The 15,654-nt window shown below is 39.5% G+C and overlaps 1 protein-coding gene across 1 annotated transcript in view; it reads right to left on the reverse strand.

Moving 5' to 3' along the window:
- CNTN4 (contactin 4) overlaps positions 1-15,654 on the reverse strand; it is a 984,995-nt gene that overhangs the window by 20,243 nt on the left and 949,098 nt on the right. Inside the window, exons 15-17 of the mRNA XM_032650303.1 lie at positions 10,358-10,533; positions 5,485-5,605; positions 1,300-1,458 (exon numbers count right to left, since the gene is read on the reverse strand). Of these exons, the coding sequence (XP_032506194.1) occupies positions 1,300-1,458; positions 5,485-5,605; positions 10,358-10,533 (456 nt within the window). The remainder of the gene's footprint in view (positions 1-1,299; positions 1,459-5,484; positions 5,606-10,357; positions 10,534-15,654) is intronic.

Below are 15,654 nucleotides of genomic sequence, written 5' to 3' on the forward strand. Positions count from 1 at the left end.
ACTCAAGGAAAGCACTTAGCAGAACATACGGCACACAGTAAGGGCATAACCAATTCCAGCTGTTTTCTTTTGTAAACCATCATTATTATCGTCATGGGAATCCGCAACTTCATCCCACTCCTTTCCTTCATTATATTTATTCAGCAATTTATTTTTTTTTAAGTATCACAATCATTTCTGTATGGGGTCATAACAATTCTTATTATTCCCATTTCACAGAAGAGGAAAATGAAGATGTATAGAAATCTGCTGACTAGCTAAGTCAGGACTAGAATTCTTATCTCCTTAACTTCCAGATTTTTCCCTTCCTTCCTTCCTAAAACACTCCCGTGACTCAGAAGAAAGTCAATGATTCAGCTGGAAACACAGAAACCCATTTCAGAGGTTAGATAAGCTAAAATGGAAAGACTAGAAGAGTGTGTAACTTGCTTGCAATAACTACTTGTTTGTCCACATTTTCCTCAAACGAAACCTAAATAAAATAACAAAACGAGTCAATTTGGAGGTATAGACAGCAGCAGGAATGGTACGGCCAACACATGTATTCTTTAGTTTTACAAAATCTCATGCCTCTTCATGCCCAAATATAGCCATCTAAAAAAATGGGCAGCGGGCTTCCCTGGTGGCGCAGTGGTTGAGAGTCCGCTTGCCGATGCGGGGGATGCGGGTTCGTGCCCCGGTCCGGGAAGATCCCACATGCCGCGGAGCGGCTGAGCCCGTGAGCCATGGCCGCTGAGCCTGCGCGTCCGGAGCCTGTGCTCTGCAACGGGGGAGGCCACAGCAGTGAGAGGCCTGCGTACCGCAAAAAAAAAAAAAAAAAAAAAAAAATGGGCAGCAAGTCAAGAGGCTCCACGCGGCCCTTAGATACGGGTTTCTTGAAAGCAGTGTACAAACTTTACAAAGACTGTGATTAAACAGTAACATAATCCACTGCTTTTCAAAGTGCCCCACTCGTGGTACACATATGATTTTAGGCAATGCACAGATAGATGATGCATTTTATTTTTATAACTAATGTATTTTAAAATGTGTGTCAAAAATATAACACAACAGACCTACTATCATTGCAGACTTATTGCTTAGAACAAATTAACAAACAAACAAATATGAATCAGTAGAAAGAAAAATATCAAATAGTATACTGGTTGAGGTATAGGAAACACTGCCATAAAGTCTCATCTGTAGCTGTGTCCGAATGAGAACCTAGACGCCTCTCGGCTTCCGCCACAGAGCTGTGTCCATTCTGCTGAGTTTCAGAAGCCCCTGTGAGACACCAGCACCAGGCATCCAACATGGTACCTGTATTAACTGCTTGCCAGCCCACGGAGAACGGAGTCCTGGCTTGAATGACATACATGGTGATGGGGCTGTGGCTGTCAGGCCCGGGTCTCCAGGAGAGCTGAGCAGTGGTGTCTGTAATTTCATCTATGGCCACAGCCTCTGGGGGGCCTGGAGGACCTGAGAAAAAGAGCAAGACCCTCAGAAGTTGAGCAGAGTGTTCAAATGTCCAAGGATGGGACCACTTTGTTGAATGGGGCGCTGACCTATTCAACCTTTGATTCATCCACCCACAGATTCATCACTTGTCAATTACTTTTTGGATAGCTATTAGGAGCCTGGCTTTCTTCTAGGCTCTGAAACTACAGAGATGAGCGAGACATGGCCTGGCCCTTCCTTCCACGGCTTCACAATATAATAGGAAAAACCAGGAGGTATACAAAGAATTACAATAGGATATTTGTTCTAGATGTCAAGAGAGAATATTGGGGTACCACCAGGGCCCAAATTCATTAATCCATCCATCATATATTACACGTTCCTACTATGGGTTGGACACTGTTATCTGGGTAAGTGAAGATTGGAGCCTCCTGGAAATGGTCACTTCTACCCCTGATGATGTGAGCGAAGGTGACTTTAGAACTTTGGGGGTCTCAGTGCTGCTCTGTACAGTCCAGCTGCATTGGAATGTCCACGTAAAATGCCAACACACACTTGCGTGCCAGGGAACTGCTGTGAAAGTGGCCTGTGTGCATGAGCCCCAAGACTGTGCCTTCTTCAAAGCGATTTCAAAATCGGGTTGAGAGTCGAAGGACCACATTGGCAGTTTCTGTAAGTTTCACACCTGTATCTTCCTCCTTCTGCTCTGGATGTGCATTGTTTCTGCCATTGTACTTAGACCATTGAAACGGGAGGAAATCAGTTTTAAATGAAGGCTTGTAAATCATAAAGAAACAGAGGGCTGGAAAGTGGTTGGTAAGCAAACACAAAAATAACAGCAGAGCCAGAGCAAAGACTCAAAGCTGTCCTTGATTCCAACATGAAACGCTCTTAGCAGGCGGTTAAAGGCATTTCTAACAAGTGACCACCCGGGCAGAGAAGGTGACTGTGAGGGACACATAACGACACAGCTTGTGTCCATTAGACATGAGGAAGGAGATCTTCCTGGAAGGGATGGGCTGAGGCCCAGGACAGCAATCACATGTTCTTCCAAAATACTACGGGGCCACGGCGCAGGGGCAGGGAAGAAAGAGACCTTTCACAGAGTGCTGAGAAGTTAATGGCCATTTCTGGAAGTAACACTTTGTTCTGGGACTCACTTCCGTACCCTTTAAGTGATGCCCTAAATTTCTCTTTCCTTTTTTAAAGATCATTTCTTATAGACCCACAGATGAGACTAAATTTATCTTCTCCCTCCTACTCCTGAATGAAAGGTCTGCAAGTCGGTATGCTGGCACTGATTAATTTTCCATGGTGACATTTCAGCATGTCAGTCTAATGCCACCCAGATAGAACTGAGGTAACCTCTGGTCTTCAGGACTCTTATTAATCAGAGGAAAGTCCAGAAGACAATATAATCTTTTTTTTTTTTTTCTCACCAGCTTTCTCATCCTAGCATTCCCATCCTTTCTTAGAATAGATGCTCCTTCCATGGCCTTTAGAATCAAAGTACCACAAGGAGAAAAGTGTTCCTCTCCACATTCCTCAGTGAATTAAATTGATAGAGGAAGATCTGAGCCCACTGTTGGCAACTAGGATGAAGGACATGAAGGGGTGGCATGAAGTTGGCCACGGGGGGTAAGATGGTACTTTCACAGCGTGGTTTGCTGTTTGTTATGTCCCTGCTACCAGCCCCACCCAAGTGTAGATATGCTACACCCTGCAGAATGTTTACCACCTTTGTTTTGGGGAAGTTGGGTCTCTCTTTCAAAATGACAAAATGAGCAAATGTTTATCCTCTGAGCAAAGTGGTAACATGGTCTGGGGCTCAAACAGTTTGTGTCACAGGCAACAGCAGAGGGAATGCAGGTGTTACACCTGCATCCCTGTTTCTTTCTCAGGGAAGGGTGGCCTTTCTAGCTGCTGTTCGAGTGCTCTAGATTAAATAAAGTGGATATCAGAGAATCAAGGAAGCCAGAGACAAGACTCCAAGCTTTACTAGTTTCAGACACAAAAATCTCTTACAGGTCAGTGCAACGCATACCAGCCTTGCCTCTGCAACACGCAGAAAACCTGAAAGGGCAGAGCTAGGAGGAGGTAAAACAAAAGATGATGGTTTAAAATGGCATATTAATTTATTGGCTTTATTAAGTGATCAGGCTAGATGTTCTTTTAGACCGCATTTGCAAATTCCTCTTGGTATTTCATGTTATTTTCTGTGAAATGAAGTATACAATATCATTTAAGAAATTCAACTATTACTAATTTAAATATTTATTAGTCTAATTTATTGGTGTTTAAACTGCTGATCTGAACACTATCCTAATGAAATAGAGGATACATTTTCAACAACAGAATTCTTTTGGTCCCCAGTGGGAGAGCAGACCAGCTCTGGTGTATTTTAAAGTGGAAATAAACCCGGTCCCGTAGGTTATACTGTGGGTAGCTCTACCCAGGTTGGAAGTTCTTTCTCTTCTCTGGCCCTTATTCTTTCCATTATAGAAAGGTTTTTAAGGCGATTTAAAGGGGAACCAAAGCAGACCTGATGGAAAAGCTATTTTTCTTATCCTCTCTTGACAATCAGTTTGAGTTGCTAACTTCCACACACCTCCCCCCTCATGTTATGCCCACAGGATATGGCAATACTTTTTGTGGCTTCCAATAATATCTTATTCTCTGTGTACTCAGATTCATCCTGCCTCCAAATCTGACACCTCCCGTATTTGTTTGCTTGCACTCAAAATTCTGCTGGCCAAAGATTCCTAAACACCAATAGTTAGGGTTCGAATGAAGGAGATGCTGGTTAAGAGATTATTTGGATGTTCTGATTTGGCTTTATATTTAACTTTAGCAAACCCCTGAGCATGCATCAGTTTGATTCTGGCATGTACACTGGTTCACAAAGACTTGAACTTTAATTAAAAAAATAGTTCTTAAAAGTCCACTTACTGTGCCTTTAAACATTGGTTTGTTGAGGCTCAGCCAAGTCATTCACAGCCATTTGGATGAAGTTAGGCCATGTCTGTCATATGCAAGAGAATCTCACCAATGTCAGTTTTGACATCAACTTCCTGCTTATTGACTATATCCCAGGCAGGAACTATTTCCTTCTAAAGCCATATTTTAGAAACTGGACAGAAGTATTAACTTTAGGGGAAAACAAATGGGAAAAACTGGTGATGATTTTACTTAAGCCACCGTTACATCAGTGACCTAACTCACTACAGTAAGTCCCCTACATGAGAATGAGTTCCATTCTGAGAGCGAGTTCGTAAGTCCAATTTGTTCCTAAATCCAACAAAGTTAGCCGAGGTACCCAACTAACACAGTCAGCTATATAGTACTGTACTGTGATAGGTTTACAATACTTTTCACACAAATAATACATAAAAAACACACATAAAAAATAAAGAAAACATTTTTAATCTTACATACAGTACCTTGAAAAGTACAGTAGTACAACAGCTGGCCTACAGGGGCTGGCATCAAGTCAACATGCAAGAAGAGTTACTGACTGCAGGAAGGAGAGGAAGTGGGAGATGGTAGAGTTGAAAGATTGTCAACAACGGAAGATGGAGGGCAAGCTGCAATTTCACTCACGCCTGACGTTGATGGAACGCAAGTTTGCATCTTTGAAAGTCTGCAACTTGAAGGTTCGTATTTAGGGGACTTACTGTAATTTGGTTGAGCCCAGATGAAACAGCAAAAGGCACAGTTTCATCCTTCTTTAAGCTATTTGCTTTTCTTAATCTAAAGTTATTCTGTTCTAGTTATTCTGGTGTTGAACTCCAACACTATCAATCAGAGTACTGGGAGCATTTATAGGAGTTATTTTCAGTACAGAGTAACTGAGTTTGCTCTGCACTTTCTGATCCCCTACGAGAAACAGCTGCACACAAGACTTCTGTAGACTCTCAACCACTGTTTACAATGTTTACCTTCTATCGTCTTTTCCCCTGTAATTCTAAACCACTGAGGTTTTTAGAACTCTGTGCAGGAGCAGATATCACAAGTATATTTTAAGAACAAAACCCAAAATTCCCATACCTCTCACAATCAGGTCAGCAGCGGCAGACAGCTTGTCTACACTTGTCTGGACCATGCAGACGTATTTCCCAGCATGCTTCAGCTGGATGTTCCGGATCATCAAATCACCAGCTGAATCCTGCTGATAAAGTAGGGGAAAGTGGCTACAATTACTTTTTAATGAGCTCTAAATACCATTATCACATGAAGGACACTGTAACTAATGGATTTATTTTACACTGGCTGATGAAAACATTAGTGATGCAAGCCATGGCCTATTAAAAATATGTGAGCCTGCCTGAGAGATAACAAGAGCAACATCTTCAGAACACACCTAGGACAAGACCTCAGGTGTCTGGCTTCTCTGTGTCTCTGGAGCAGTTTGCCATCCACGCTGGAAGCACTTAAACTTACGTAATAAAGCAGCTGCTGACCTAGTCCTGTGGGTTTCTTCAGATATGCCCTCAGCCTACAGCCTTCGCTGGCACTGCAGTACTTGGGAACTCTTTATTTGGAAAGGGGAGGCAAGCCCACATTTGGAAGCATCTGTTATTTTACTGCACAACCCTGTCTTATAGGCATCATTCTGACTGCTCCCAGGTTTGAATTAATGAATTATGAGGACCAGACTCTCCAAGGAAATCTTGCATCACCTAGTGTGGAACAGTGCTAATTTGTTTTCCAATGCCAAATGTATGTTTGATCAGCAGATGAATAGGGCTAATTACATCCCGGTACGGATGTCTATGTGCCCTAGAAATATTTCTACATCATTCACCAGCACGGGACTTTTAATACATGTGAGGAGATGCCTCCACAGGCCATCACAAAGCTGGCATTTCAACTGAAGAACACTGCTACACCTTGGAGTTCGGTTTCAGAGCTCTGTTCATCAAAAACTTGGAGAACAACTGCTTGAGCAAGCGAACACCCAAGGGTTCAGAGTCAGGAAGCTATGCTTATTTCTAAACCTTGATGGATGACAAGATAACATAGGTTATTTTGGCCCTCTTGTTATGCTTCTAAATGACAATAATATTGGATAATACTTAATGGTACTTAATATCTGGCAGGCATATATTACACCAAATACTGACATGTCCTGTGAGGTAGGTACTTTTATTATCCCTACTTTACAGATGAAGAAGCTCAAGCACAAAGAGGTTATTCGTCTTGCCTAGAGTCACCTAGCTGATCAGTGGCAGAACCAGAATGTGAGCCCACACGGTTTCAGGCTCCAGTTCCTACTCGTTACCAGACTGCTGTACTATCAGCAGTCTGGAAAGATCTAATTCTCATTCTAAATGTGTACTTAGTTTTCCTCCTTGGTTTCAGTACAGCATATTACATATTTACCCACAGCAATGAAAGACACAGAACTGCCAATAGTTGTAAACAGGATTAGAAGAAAGGCAAAAGCATATCGTCAAGAGAGAGCTGAAGTTTGGGGACTTAGTTGTCTGGGGCTGATCCCTGCTGTGTGACTTCCTGTGAGTCTCTTAATGTCTCTGGGCCTTAGTTTATTGACCTGTGAAAGAAGGATGCATTGCCTACCGTGCTAGCTTGTGAGAATCAAATGAGATTTTATGTGTATGTGAAATCCTGAAAACTGTGAAGCACAGGGTAAATTTAAACTAGTATTACGGATGGCTACGATCAGTTTTCCTTGTGAAACAATTATGTCAAAGACCTTAATCTAATTCAAGGAGAGCTGTGAATTTTTTTTTAAACCTGAAATCTATATTTCATTTATAACACTTGGGTTCTCATCCAGATTCTACTATTTACTAATCAAGTCTTATAATTGCTAGTAAAATAGGGTAATTGCTACCATATTTCACAGAGATTCTGTGAGGATTAAAGAGCTGATATATATGCAAATGCTTGATAAATGATTAGGCACTTTGCAAATATAAGTTATCATCATCATCGTGATTATTAATACTACTTTACCTAAGACATTTCATGCGCTAGGACTTTGAACAGAGGCTTAAACAAAAAATATGCCTCACAAGGGGGTATGTGCAGGGAAAGTGGGAAGTCGTAGTGGTTTAAAGGAAATGGCTACACTATCTCAATAATTTGTTTTATTCAACAAGGGCTTGAAGGTCAAAGAAACCAGTTGTAGCCAGCAGATTTCAGCACAGCAATCCATTAACAGAATTTTATGACTGTGTGGTTTGGAGTGTGCTCTCCTTATTTGCAGATTTTGACCAGATTTGTGTTTTTAACGTAAAAGTGAAACAAAGAAAAAAATAAACTCGGGATTGAGGTATGAGTCTCACAGAAGGAGACTCCAGTAACTTTCTCTTTCCCTTCAAAGTCATACAGACCAAACTGTTTACTGAGATCTACATTTATGTTCCTACCAAAGAGAACAAAACAGCACTGCTGTCTGCTCTGTTCCTGACCGAACACTCAAAGCCGCTCAGAGGACAATGAAATAATAACTCTTCCGAACACTGCAATAGGTCGGCTCTCCCAAACATCGTCTGTACCACGCTGACACAGGAAGCAGAAACTGAGAAATGGGCTTGACTTCAGAATTGCTTCCTTACCTCTTCTGTTATCCAGCGCTAACCCTATAGACACTTATTACCCTGGTGGCTAATACACTTAGCTCTCACAATTTGTAGTGCTGTCCCGCATTTTGCAGTTACTTCTTAGCAATGGTTGATTGGTGCTAGTACTGGTATCACAAGAGAGACAAACACTTCCCATACAAAAAGGCTAATGAGAGTGATTCCATGGACAGAGGTCTCAACAAAAGGCGGTCGCTAGTGCTTGACTCCATCACGGGTATCTCCATCTGTGCCTCAGCCCTGGCTGACGTGCAGCCCGTCCAGCATGAAGTGCATATCTGTCTGATTGGCAGGACATCTATTTTGATTGCCCAAGCATCTGTTCTGATTGGTTGGTGCCTGTGCCATTCTGAGAGATAATATTTTTATTTTTTATTACCTCTTATGCCCAAGACATTTATTTTAGTCTGAAAACAAATAGTCTGCTTAATCTATGAAGGTTTTCTCAGTATATATGCTTATTTTATTAGAATTAATGTTACCCTCCTTCAATGAATACAACCGTTAATGTTTCTCACATACTTCTTTTGTGCTAGGCATTGCGCTATGTAGTTTTCTAGACCTGAAGGTATTTAATATCCTCAATGCCCTTGTGAAGTAGTTAATATCACTCTCACTTGGGCAGAGTTATTAGGCTGAACCGTATCAAAGTGGTTCAGAATGGTTAATAATGGCAATTTCATCCAGCCTTCCTCAACCAGGACTCCAAGAGAGAATTACTAACGACTCGAGCCATCCACTGACGTAATGAATTAACTTCTGTCTCGTGCATCTAAAATGGTACCAGTTGTATACGGTCCTTGGGAGAGTTGAGAAAATAGTTACTCAGATCATTTTTGGTGTTCTGTAATTCAGTGGAGAGGTACTGTTTGACAAAGGCAGCGAGAATGTAAATAAGAGGAATAGCATTATCTTTGAGAGGAACATAGGCCCTCCACATATCGTACGGATAATTTGTAAGCCTTAGCCCATTTATTCCCAACATAAGGGATGGGGGTAAGATGAGGTGAGTAAATCCGATTCCTGTGGGAGCATGAGGGATGGGAGGGCTTTTCAACACAGACTCATGCTTATATTCTGCTGTCTTTGATTGGACTCCTCCATGATAATAGCAGCCAGAATGAACCTGTTTTTTTTTTTTTTAATTTTTATTGGACTACAGTTGATTTACAATGTTGTGTTAGTTTCAGGTGTACAGCAAAGTGAATCAGTTATACATACATATATCCACTCTTTTTCAGATTCTCTTCCCATACAGGTCATTACAGAGTATTGAGTAGAGTTCCCTGTGCTATTCAATAGGTCCTTATCAGTTATCTACTTTACGTATAGTAGTGTGTATATGTCAATCCCAATCTCCCAATTTATCCCCCCATCCCCCGAATCTTCATTGCTAATAGGAGAGTAGGGCTATGTTAGGGCAGAACAAGGGCAGAACAATTTTTTTTTAAAGATTTTTTTGATGTGGACCATTTTTAAAGTCTTTATTGAATTTGTTACAATATTGCTTCTGTTTTTTTTTATGTTTTGGTTTTTTTGGCCGTGAAGCATGTGGGATCTTAGCTTCCCGACCAGGGATTGAACCCGCACCCCCTGCATTGGATGGTAAAGTCTTAACCACTGGACCTTCAGGGAAGTCCCAAGGGCAGAAAAATTATTTTTGAGAATGATTGTGATAGATTCAAACTGTTTCCAGAGTTAACCTCTTATTGGTGTAAGAGTTCAATGATACTATTTTATGGAAAGTAAGGCATTTTGAAAATTCAACGATTAGAATTCAAATTATCTGGAGATACTAAATAATCTGATCAGACTTTCAGATTCGAGAAAGAGAGCCCTAACCTCACAATGGTAAGTCTTCTACAAGAGCCAAAGGGTGTTTAAACAGCAGCCTAAAAGCATCTGAGTAAACTGTCCTTAAGCTATTTTCTTCATCAGGTTCAATGGCATATGGTACAGTATGGGGCAGAGAACTTGGGATTTGAAGTTTGAAGCTGATTTCTGCAATTTAGTAGCAGTGAGGGCCAGGCAAGCCATATAGCTCCCATTAGCCTCAGTTTTCTCATTCATACCCAGTAATGAATAACTAACCTGTAGGGTTAAGGATTATGAGGATTAAGAAAAGGCATGGCCTATAGGTGGCTCAATGAGCAGGGCTGCAATCATCACTCAAAAAGGAGCAGATATTAACCAAGAGTTTTTGGAAATAAGGTGTTTGAACAAAAGTTAGTCTAAACGACTCATCTGAGTCCGTTTTGAGACCTTTAGTTGCTGATTGCATTTCCTGAGGATAGTTTGATATTAATACTTACCCCTCCGACTCTTTCAAAGTGGTCCCCGTCTTTGTCAAAGTCTATCAGGTGTCCATTAAATGACCAAGTAAACATGATGTTTAGCGAGTGATCGTGGGTTACCTGGCATGGCAGAACGATACTTTCTCCAACAGTGACATCCATACTGGAAGGGGGTACCATTACCCTTGTTGGATCTGGAGAGTGAAAACAAAGCAAAACAACAAAGCCTGTGAGCTGGTGTGGAAATAAAACGTAGAATCCAAGTGCAGGATGAAATACTAAGGAGTTTTGCTTTATTTTGTCTTAGTCTGTGCCCGGCAAACCTTAGTCATCTGGGAAGCTCAGAGTTGGGCCAGGAGGTCATTTTTAATATGAAAAGATGAAAACACTTATTACGTGAACCTTCACAGAGCAGCAGAACTCAGCTGGGGAGCACTGGGGTTAGCTCTCTTAAGACACTTATGGAAGGGCCTACTGCTGGCAGACTGCTCTGAAATTATCTCTTCAAAAAGGTTTTTAGATCTCCCCAGTTTCACTAGAAAGCAATACTACAGCTGAGTGCAAACAGGAAAATCCATGTTAATTTGAAGTTTGTTGGGGTTTTTTCCTATTATAAAAGTGATACATGTTTAGTATAGGGAATTTAGAAAATTCAGGGAATTTGAAAGAAGGGACCAAAACAAAACAAAACAAAATCCTACTCAGTTTCTGACTGTCCAGATAAAACCCCTATTTTCATTTTAGTATAATTTCCTCCTGTCTTTTGGATTCATAATTTTTCGGTTGTCTTGTTTTGCATTATTGTAAACATGCTACACATGTGATTTTCCTTTTTTCTCTACTTAATATAGGCTTATACCTTTATCCACATATTTTTATAATCTGCATAATATGCTGTTAATAGTTTCAATCACTTTGAAACTAGTAAACATTTTAGCAAATTTTATTACAATTATAAATAATGCTGTAATGAGCATCACTGACAAAATTATATGTATATATAACTTCTTTTTATTGAACAATAGTTGATTTACAATGTTGTGTTAGTTTCTGCTGTACAGCAAAGTGATTCAGCTATACATATATATATACATTCTTTTTCAGATTCTTTTCCACTATAGGTTATTACAAGATATGGAATATAGTTCCCTGTGCTATACAGTAGGTCCTTGTTTATTTTATATACACAGTAGTGTGTATCAGTTCCTCCCAAACTCCTAACGTAGCTCCCGCCTTCCCCTTCGGTAACCATAAGATTGTTTTCTATGGCTGTGAGTCTTTCTGCTTTGTAAATAAGTTCATTTGTATCATTTTTTTAGATTCCACATATCAATGATATAGTAATATTTGTCTTTCTCTGTCTGACTTTACTCATGTATTACTTTTTTTTTTTTTTTTTTTTTTTTTTGCGGTACGCGGGCCTCTCACTGTTGTGGCCTCTCCGGAGCAACAGGCTCTGGCCGCGCAGGCTCAGCGGCCATGGCTCACGGGTGCAGCCGCTGCGCGGCATGTGGGATCTTCCCGGACCGGGGCATGAACCCGTGTCCCCTGCATCGGCAGGCGGACTCTCAACCACTGCGCCACCAGGGAAGCCCCATGTATTACTTCTTTAAAATAAGGACTACTAATTCATTTTAAAATTCACCCTTTATATTACAGTTTTATTTGGGAACAGAAAGGACTTGCTTAGCCAAGAGAGTTTATAAACTCTAAAACTACATTCACACATAGGTAGTCTCTTATTTCTCACTGAACTAGGCTTTCATAAATGGTGTCAGAGAATAAAATGGTGAAAAGCAATTTGAGTTAAATAAGAAGGTCATATAAGTGCCTAAGGAATAAAATTATGAATTCAGCCATATTCCAGAAATTTCTCTGTACAAGTCAAACAAAACCAACCAAACAAACCATAATAAAGAAGACAAGTCAAAAGCAAACAAAAACAATATAAAAACAATGGTTAATCCCCTTCAACATTCACAGGATTGTGTTTCACACGCTGTGTGGCACATAAACATTTACTGAATGTAGCTCTTAGATTAAAATCTCAGCTGAGAATTTTGTAATGGAGTCTCATAGAAGACTTTTGATTGGTGTTTTTTTCCAACAACCCACCCACTAAAATTTCCTCTTTAAAGAGAGTATTTAAAACAGTTTTTCTACCCTTTTATCCAACTGTGGAAAGCAAACATCTCAGGTTGTTAAAAAAGGAAAGCCTGTGTCCATAAATAGATTATAATCTAGTGGAGGGACATACTTTTGCTGTTTTCTGAAAATAGGTAAAGCTCATGATGAGTGGACTGGTGTGCTTTTAGTCACTGCTGAACGAATGATGTCCATGAAATGAGAAGTGAAAAACAGGTACTCCTAGCTAAGAGGTAATGGGAGACAAAACTGTTTGTTTCAAAACCTGAGGCTTTTTGCAAGTCACATAATCAAAATATACTCCATTGGTTAACTGACCCACAGGAAAAGATACAAACTGAGATTTTTTTAAATGAGCGAAGGAGTTGAGAGCAAATCACCTTAGTATAATGCTAAGCAGAAAATCTAGGAATAGCTCCATTTGACTTAACATGTCATTTATCATTTTTTAATTTAAATTTTCACCTATAAAATGAAGATTGGAACATATAATTCCTGGACAAAATGATATATGTCTGTGGTTTGTATTTGGCAAGATGTCACCTTATTCTATTTTAAATAGCTGTCCACTGATTTCACAATTTAGATTTTCATTTTAATGTACCTTCATTCATTTGTTGATCTATCTACCAAGCACTCATTAGGTGTTATAAGGATAACAGTGCCCTAGTACCAAGAAAGATATAAAAAACTTATTTGTAAAAACTCATCGAGCCCCTCACATTCTAGATACCATGTTACACGCTTGACAAGGATTGTTTCATTTATTCTCAACAAATACGTAGTATTATCGGCTATTTAACAGATGCGGGAAACTGATACCTAAGGGTGGTTGAGGAATTATCTATTGTGCTAAGCTGACTCCCTTCATTTAGCTGAAAACATGATCTCCATTCACAAATCATCCATGCAACAAGGCTAAGGGCATAATATAGCAATTTGCACTCTTGATTATGTGTAGTCAGCTGAGGATATGTAAATGCAGAAGAAATTCAAAGAAGGCCATGGGGTGAAGATGGTTTCAGAGGGCTTCAGGTAAAAAGAAGTGATGATTTTATGCCTAAAATGCTGGCTCTAGCTATAAGCTTACACATCACACTGATGAGTGCAGAGTCAAATGTCCACGTTCAGGTCCTTAAAAATGTCTTGCAGTTGGCACCTACCCTAAAGCCTAGAGTCATATACAATTCCGGCTGACATTTTTAATTGACATTTGTTTCCTAAATAAATGTTCATCCCTTTATGCACGTGTAGCTGTCTGGGACAGATTTTATTACTGGTGAACTCAGTTGCCTGTTAACCAAGGACCAGAGAAGTGCTCTAAATCAAGGATTATGCTGGCACAGTTGCTGTGCTGACAGCTGCTAATTCATTACCTTAGCACTTGTCACCAATTCACATTTTGAGCCCTGAAGTACCAAGAATCAATGCAAAGGAAGACAAGCACTGTACACACACCAGAGAGGTCTCCTTGGCACTAGAGAAGATTAAACTAAAGAGGTTCCAAACCTCATTAGCTACTTGGTTTTCTCAAATTGTATGCTTGTTCAGTACTCCTGCTTTCTGTGTTATGAATTCTGATGCTTTATACTTGATGAATTTCTTGCAATTTGAATACAAACACTGTACACAAATAAACAGATGGCTTCTTCAAAACAAAACTGTCTCCCCTCCTTTGGTTTTAATTCATTAAGATCAGGAAGAACCTATATTTACGACTTCTGTTCTGAAGAGTCACTCCAGCTATTGTTCTGTGCACAGAACTCTCAAAGGCAATTAGAACTCAAGATGTGAATTGATGTCTGGGTTTGGATGTAATTAAATAGCAACAATAAATAGGACCAACAACACTCCTAAACTTTCTAGCTTGTGGTTGGTTCATCCCACAGAGAATGATAAATTTAGAACTGCAGAGGTTTGATGCTCAAAATATAAATATAAATATATACATATATATTTACCAAGCGCTTAACTTTCCTAGAGTAAAAAAAAAATCTTTTATGCTTTATAGTGTTTTCTATAATATCAAGAGGTCAGAAAGTAAACTATGCTTTGCTCTAAAGGTCAAAACAACCATGGGAAGGGGATTTAATTATTAAGCACTCTGTTAATGATTAGGTCAACAACTAGATGCATAATTTCTTACATTAACAATGAAATATCAGAAAGGGAATGTAAAAAACAATACCTTTTAAAATCATATCAAAAAAATGCCTAAGAATAAACCTGACCAAGGAGGTGAGAGACTTATATGCTGAGAACTATAAAACATTAATGAAGGAAATTAAAGAGAATTCAAAGAAATGGAAAGATATCCCATGCTTTTAGATTGGAAGAATTAATTTTGTTAAAATGGCAATACTACCCAAAGCAATCTACAGATTTAATGTGATCCCCATCAAATTACCCGTGACATTCTGCACAGAACTAGAACAAGTAATCCAAAAATTTATATGGAACCATAAAAGACCCAGAATTGCCAAAGCAATCCTGAGGAAAAAAATAAAGCAGGAGGCATAACTCTCTCAGACTTCAGACAATACTACAAAGCTACAGTAATCAAAACAGTGTGGTATTGGTATAAAAACAGACATATAGATCAATGGAAGAGAATAGAGAGCCCAGAAATAAACCCACACACCTACGGTCAATTAATCTTTCACAAAGGAGGCAAGACTATAAAATGGGATAAAGACAGACTCTTCCACAAGTGGTGCTGGAAGAGTTGAACAACTGCATGTACATCAGTGAAGTTAGAACACACCCTCACACCATGCACAAAAATAAACTCAAAATGGCTTAAAGACTTAAACATAAGACATGATACCATAAAACTCCTAGAAGAGAGCATAGGCAAAACATTCTCTGACATAAATTGTACCAATGTTTTCTTAGGTCAGTCTCCCAAGGCAATAGAAACAAAAATAAACAAATGGGACCTAGTCAAACTTATAAGCTTTTGCACAGCAAAGGAAACCATAAAAAACAAAACAAAAACAAAACAAAGCAAAAAACAAAACAAAAAAAAAAAAAAGAAAAAACCTACAGAATGGGAGAAAATATTTGCAAGTGATGTGACCAACAAGGGATTAATCTCCAAAATATACAAATAGCTCATACAACTCAACAACAGAAAAACAAACAACCTGACTGAAAAATGAGCATAAGAC

This window comes from Phocoena sinus, chromosome 11 (genome assembly GCF_008692025.1).
Source record: "Phocoena sinus isolate mPhoSin1 chromosome 11, mPhoSin1.pri, whole genome shotgun sequence".
In the NCBI taxonomy this organism is placed as follows: Eukaryota; Metazoa; Chordata; class Mammalia; order Artiodactyla; family Phocoenidae; genus Phocoena; species Phocoena sinus.